This window comes from Pyxicephalus adspersus, chromosome 7 (genome assembly GCF_032062135.1).
Source record: "Pyxicephalus adspersus chromosome 7, UCB_Pads_2.0, whole genome shotgun sequence".
Lineage (NCBI taxonomy): Eukaryota > Metazoa > Chordata > Amphibia > Anura > Pyxicephalidae > Pyxicephalus > Pyxicephalus adspersus.
In genome coordinates, this window is record NC_092864.1 from 61,293,645 (window position 1) to 61,300,885 (window position 7,241).

The 7,241-nt window shown below is 38.0% G+C and overlaps 1 protein-coding gene across 1 annotated transcript in view; it reads right to left on the bottom strand.

Moving 5' to 3' along the window:
* Positions 1 to 1,026: 1,026 nt before the first annotated feature.
* Positions 1,027 to 7,241, bottom strand: part of FASTKD2 (FAST kinase domains 2) — a gene marked incomplete in the record, with an annotated part of 19,635 nt that continues 13,420 nt past the window's right edge. Inside the window, 4 exon segments of the mRNA XM_072418702.1 lie at positions 1,027 to 1,315; positions 3,884 to 3,998; positions 4,552 to 4,639; positions 6,644 to 6,853. Coding sequence (XP_072274803.1) covers positions 1,169 to 1,315; positions 3,884 to 3,998; positions 4,552 to 4,639; positions 6,644 to 6,853 — 560 coding nt within the window.

Genomic DNA, 7,241 nt, shown 5'->3' on the forward strand with positions numbered 1-7,241 from the left:
CTGGCAGATATTCAGAATCATCTCTGGCTTGTCCTTCACATTCACTAAATTCAGTACTTTCAATCATGAATGCTCAGCATCATTTACAGATGAGTAATAAAATGTGTAGCATAGAGTCAGACAATCCACCAATATAGTCCAAACAGCAGCTTGTGACTTGAATGTGACATCTCTAGAATGTCATAAGATACAACAATCAAGAGATACCTGTGCTCACCAATAAAGGAAAGCAGAATATTGAAGTATCACAAAAATTTCCTCATTGAACAATTGTAGGACCTGGTACATTTTAGAATGGGATAGTTTTTTTTAAATCATTGATTGTCCAATAACATCCACACAGACTGTCTTGCTAGTCACAAGTAAACCTTACCTGCTGTGCCACCTGAAATTGTGGAGCAGCAAGTTCTTTTATTACAGCACTCTGCCTAACCAACATTCAGGTATGATTTGTCATACATTTATATTGATCTAATTTTGTCACATTTACTTACACTGGTTCCCACTAGAGCCAATTCCATACCTGAGGGTGCTGTGGACCAGATACGTTTAAATATGTTGCACTTCACATATTTGTTTAGCGAATAAATGATTTTGTGATACCGCTAGAATAATCTGCTAAACAGCTTCCCTAGATACACCCACACATTCAGACTGATATCCACCCTCCAAGGCATTAGGACATTGCTTGCATCAGGGTTAAGGGTTTTTGAGTGTAATACTATAGATGATGTTTTCAGAAAGCTATATACAGCCCCGTTTCGATTCCCACCCTCCATGATTTGCATGCATTGGTTACAAAAAAACAAAGCAAAAAAAGAAAAAACCTTTTTAGCATTTTGATTGAAGAAAAGGTGAATGCAAAATAAAATCAGAATGAAAATTTTAGCTTTAAGGCTGGGGTTTGGCTAAGGGTTTAATTTTAGTGTCAGCCTATTGGTTAGGCTAGGGATCCTTTTCATAGGATGAAAGATAGAATGAAAGAAAACAAAAAAATCTATAAATGACAACATAAAGTATTACAAATACCATGTAAAATGTATTTATTATCATAGTTTCTGCTGTGAATCATACCAGTCTCTTTATGGATAACAAAACAAATTAATTATAATTTAAATTAATTAATACACTGTAAAAATCTGTAAGGCTACCCACTGAAAACAGCTCTCTATGTATCAAAGGGAGATTGTTGAAGGTCCTCTTTGGCCCCTTTGTCCTCTAGTGCATTTTGATTTTCATATAATTCTTGGAACATTGTCCTAATGAATTCTACTCTCTCCTCTTCCGTGCTCCTCACAAACCTGTGCACAGGGACCTAAAAAACATAAAATCCAACAAAAAAATCATCAACAAACACTACCAGAAGAAATGGTGGGCAGGATAGACAAAAAGCACTCCGCACATCCTAAAAGATCAGACTAACGCATCATGTACTTAATACTAATGGAGAGGTAAAGGAATCAAAAGTCACTTGCTTCACACTGAGAATTAATAAACAGAAATGTTGCTTGTTTATGTAGAAAATCTGTATAAAAGCTGACAGTTGTCACTATCTCTAGCTAAATGCTAGAAGGCAGCTAAACTATCAGCTTCCTGCCTGCAAGAAAACTAGACATGAGGAGGATATCAGGAGAAAATATAAAAAACTCATCTGGTCCTAAGCAGATTTTGACATTTGATCAACACCACATGACATATTACACTGTGTTCATATTTAGCAAAGGCTAAGTCGAAATGCAGAAGCAGTATGTGAAAAAATGAATACATCCTTACCACTTTATTGGAATTAAGAGAGTAAGTAGGAACCAGGTACTGCTAATCAAATGAACTTGAATAATTGATCATTAGCAAGTGTGACCACCTCTATAAAAGCAGTTTTGGCACTTTGCTGGTCTGCAGCATTTAGGTGTGTGTTAACAAAATGTCAAATCTATAATTCTACAGTGAAAAATATTATTCACAACTGGAAATTATTCAAGACTGTGCAATGCTCAGGGAAACTGCAAAAAGAAAAAAAACCCTCAAAAGCTGCATCTCACACTCTTTAAGCCTTAGCATGTTAAAGTTCATGTTATTTGTCACACTTGGGGAAACAGGGCCACTAGGGGGGCGCTACAGCTTGCACAGAGGTGGTGTGAGCCCTGAGAAGGGCTAAGGCGCAGAGTCTATGCAGTAACCAGGTCTTCTCCAGAGCCTCTGATGGTGAGGATGTTGCACTGCTGATTACTGCCAGGTTGCATTGGGCACACCAGGGTGGGCAGGAGAATACACGATTCCAAATCACAAGGCAGAAGAATTGTCAAGGAAGACAAGGGTCAAGGCAGGCAGCAAGTAAGAGAGGTCAGGTAACAAGCCAGGAGTCAAATACCAGGGATCCAAGAAATAGACACTTGTGACACAGGGGCCACTGCAGACACAGGGAACACAGGAGACACTGGAAGCAACAGGAGGCACAGGCGACACAGGAAAAACCCCAGACACAGAGGAACACTGGAACAACACAAGGCATTGGCTGGGAAACAACAGACTGGGCAACAAAGGGTTAACACAGGAGCTGGACAGAGGAACCACTGAATTAAGCAACAGGTGTACAGGAACTTGCTCAGCAGAGCTAGGGGGCTCGGCACCAGTTGAGACACGTTGAGACACAAACTTTGAGTGCTGTGTCTGACCTAGCTAAATAGCCAGGGATAATTAAGAGACTATTTCCTGATTGGCAGGCGGGATGTGCCAAACTGATAAAGCTTGGGAATGCAAGCAAGCCCAGAGTCAGAACTGCCTGCATGTGCAGGAGAGAGGCGCCTGTGCTTTAGTGCGGAAGATGTAATTGTGACAATAGTACATTAGGAAAAGATTTAGGCATGGCTTCTTTGGCTTTAATGGCTTAGGTTTGCAAAGTTGAATCTAAATAAACCACAAGACTTCTGGAGCAATGTCAGCTCACCACAGCACAATGGGGCTACAAATAGATATCCTGAAAAATGCATAAATTGTAGCCACAGATATAAAGAGTATGCGGTTTTTGGCAAAGAATACATTATACCCTTTATATTTATGGGGGACAATTAGAATACCAATTTTTAAAACATGAATATGTACTGCAATGGAGGTTTTTTTTTTGTTTTTGTTTACCTTAGTGACCATTTAAGCCATTTACCATGCAACTGTACTGCCTATTGTCTTTCGGGTGGGAAAAAAAACATTTTACAGTACATTTGTTCTTGAACCAGCCATATTGCATGGTTAGGTCATATGTTCAGAGGACTGTTTTTTACACAGCAATTTGAGACTTATCTTCTTGTACATCAAATAAACATTTTCTTCACTGTGGGGATCTAAGTCTGGCAAACTTCCTGGTAGCTCAGCCTCCATGGAAAAGAAAAGTATTTCAAGCAAAAATAGGAATCCTACAAGTACTTTGAAGTGTTATGGTAACAGAGGGAACATTTTGGCTATAATTGAATAACCTGTGAAATTATATATATTGCAGGGATGGTTGGAAGAACCAAACCTCCAGGGCACAGTGCTGAGATTGGTGATAGTTTAAATCCAGCGTTTCAGTCTACTGAATAATTAAAAGGGAAAACAGAGATTATGTGAAAAACACAACTCCCAGTATATATGATAGACAAAAATAAAAGAAAAAGAAGAGTTAAGTCTGCTGCTGCACAAAAACAATATCTGATTCCCCACATATAAACCACAGTGGAAATGTGTCTCTACGACCAGCATCATTCTATCATTTAAATTATCTGTTAATTGTGGAAGAGCTAACACAATTTTTAACCTTGATAAAGATTGCTGCAATTTTTGAAAGACTACTACATGTAAAAAAAAAAAAAAAACAGAAATGAAGAAACTAAACAGGAAGGAAAACACTCACCACCACCACAGAGAAACCCAAAGACTCGAGAATCCTGATCTTCATGGCAAGCTTTCCCAGTGGATGAAGTGTGCCCAAAGCAAAGGAATGTGACATGCAACACAACAATGCAATACTGTAAAAAGAAAAAAAAAAAAGTTTAATGTATTTTTATGTACTTTCATCTAATCCAACACTCGCAGTCAACACCAAATTAAGTTTTTTTTTTTTTTAATTTTGATACTCTGCTCCTTGCTGATACAGCATCCACCAACAGATTCATTCCCATCTGTACTACCCATTGTTGGAAAGCGAAACTGTGTCATCTAATGTTAATTAGGGAATGTGGAACCTGTCACTCTGCACCACATGAATGAAAGATTCAATCCTAGAGAGAAATATTGTTCACCCCTTCTAAAAATGCGGATTACCTGACTGTCATGATGACCATTTTACCTTTTATATTTTGAGCCACTGCCCTGCAAAAAGTATACACATAAGTAATGTTCTCCAATTTTCCTGATCTCCATACGGTGGAAATAAATTATTAACGTTCAAAAGGCAGGGATCAGCAAAGCAGCCGAACAACTTGCATTTTTAGAAGGAAGACAGCACTGATGCATCCCATATTGTTTGTAAGCAGGTTTACTTTAATAACATGAAATCATAGTCTATCTGTCCTTCCTTACCGGACAATATTTTCTGAGTTGTTGTCCATCTGTAAATCACCTACTGGAATCAACTTCTTCTCCTGGGTATCAAATGCCATCACGAAATCTGGGAAAACAGTTCAAACAGAAGTTCTAATGACAAAGAAACCATTGAACACACGTCATGCTAGTAAATTCTACATCCAATTGTGGAAATTAATAACATAATTGTTTTATATATTTCTGAATATTAATTATTCATAATAATCTAAATGTGTAATCCTATATTAAAGAAAATGCCATGTAAATTATTACACCTTTAGTAAAATATTATTTTAAGTTGTGACACTTCATTCTGTCACCATATAGTCCCAGTGTAGCAAATTCAATGGCAATGAAGCTAGCCTATTACACTTTTATTATGGAATCTTGTATGCAGCACATGAGTTAGGGCCCACTCACATACATGTGCTCCAGGAACACACACAAAAAACAATGCATGTGTTCCCACAGCTGTATGATAACATGCCTACTACACTGGGCCTGACTTAAATAAAGTTCTCCAAGCCTGGAAAGGATACAGTTTCATCAGTGACACTGGATGATCCAGCAAACTTAGAATGAATCTGGTCCAGGACTGAAAACATTTGCTAACAAACAGCAAATGACTTTTAGGAAAACCATTCCAGGTTTGTTAGATCACCCAGGTTTTGTGTGATGCTGAGCCATGTATCCTTAACGGAGCCCCAATGCAGCTTCAGAGTTAAGTGAGCTGTACTGCACAACAAGGCACTATAGTGCATAAATTAGATTTCTGCACCTATCTAGAGTGCCAGTAAAATAATAGGCTGCCCTAACACAGTGCACAGTGGTGTTCAATGTAAATGTATGAGAAACATGCACCAGCATATGTGCGTAAATAGTGACAGATTTGTTTTAAAACTAATTGGTACTGTTAGCTGTCACTATCCTTGCATCTAACTTGAAGCAATCAATGTGCCCCCTTCTCCATGTAACTTCCTAGCTCCTGATTTGCTGCTGAAGAAGCCAACAATTACCACCGGAGGGAGCTGTTGGCAGAAATATTGCAGTCTGCTCATTAAACCAATGCAAAGCCCACATTAGGATATTGTGAGCCTTCTACTTACACCAACTCATGAACAATGCTAGAAGAACAAACACAGCAGCAATTTCTGAGCCCTAATATTTTAAACTGACCACATTTTGGATATCACTGTAAGAATTAAATATACTTTAAAGCATTTTTTTTCATATAGGAATAATCCTAAATCCCGTTTGCATCTTCGTTTCAAACCAGTAAACTACATTACAGGTGCACCAAATGTGTTACTGTTCCTTTTCTTTGGAAAGCAGCCACAGCCTAAATTGCTAAATCTTTCTCCAGCAAGCATGCAGAGAAGAACTCTATTGGTGGTAAGAATGGACTCTCTGCAAAGATCCAGCAACCCCCTTCCTGAATCAGTTAAAGCAATAGCTCTGCAAATACCAAAGCTCACACTATCTGCTGATTAGAAATAAATGGGTATGACTATAATGCTGGATGGCTAATAGGACATGCATCTTGCTTCTATGGTGTTGCTTTCTTGCTGGTTAAAACACTGCAGTATGTTGCCTGCCAGTTAGTAAGCATCTCTGTAGAATTAAGTTGTCATTGTGTTGTCACCTCAAGTTTCGGAACGTCTGACAGTTAACTGAATTGGCCATTCTTTACATATAGCCCTCACATGCAACTAATCAATCTAATCCAACTATCCAACTAATTTCTCGGGAGTAGTATTAAACATTTCATGTATCAATGAGAACCTAAGAAGAATAAATAGTGAAACTGTACCAATAAAATCATAAACCTGCCTTTGCAACTACTCAGTTTTCTTTGACGCTTTTTTCAATGAAACAGGTGCCGTAGGTTTTTTAATACATGTTGCAGCGCACTTTGAATTAAACATCAACACATGTCATTATGCACATCACCAAGAGTCGTACCAAATATGTTGACATTCATATTGATATAGCATGTCTTTTCTGCAGTAAAATCATGCCTGCATGCATTTCTTTTAATTTTTAGGTTTAATTCCCCTGTGAAATAAATCAATGTGTCACTGGCTCATACCAATGTGGTAAGTGTAGGCTATCTTCAGGTCCTGCTGGTACAAGTCGGGATTGTTAATAAAGTCTTTCCAGTACATGTTAAAAAGTTCAATGTCTTCACAAGCTTTGATGGTAACTTTCTTTAAGGACGGAGGGAAATAGCTGTTTAAGAACGGCTCATCAATTTTCATACACAGGCAAATACGCATAAGAAGGTTCAGTTCTCTGGCACCTAAAAAACAAAATATAACAGTTTCAATCATATGTTTGTATTACACAACTTACAGCTGATTTGTAACAAACCCAGGCAACCCAAACAGATGATGAAAAGATCTAAGAGCAGCGCTTCTCCTTAGTGAAAACTTCCTACCACAATGATCAGTAGACTCCCATATGTAGCATTATTTATACGCATATCTAAGTAAATGCAGATGTTGGCTCTCCCGCTTTAGCCCTTGTTTTGGTTCCCATTACATTAGAGGACCAATAGGGAGGTTTGGGAAGCACTTTAAATAAGACTACAAACAGCTTTTAGAGGAAAGACAGGATCACAAATTTAGATGCCAATATACTGTCTTTGGGTTTAGAAATTTGTTTGACTTATATATTCCATTAAAGGT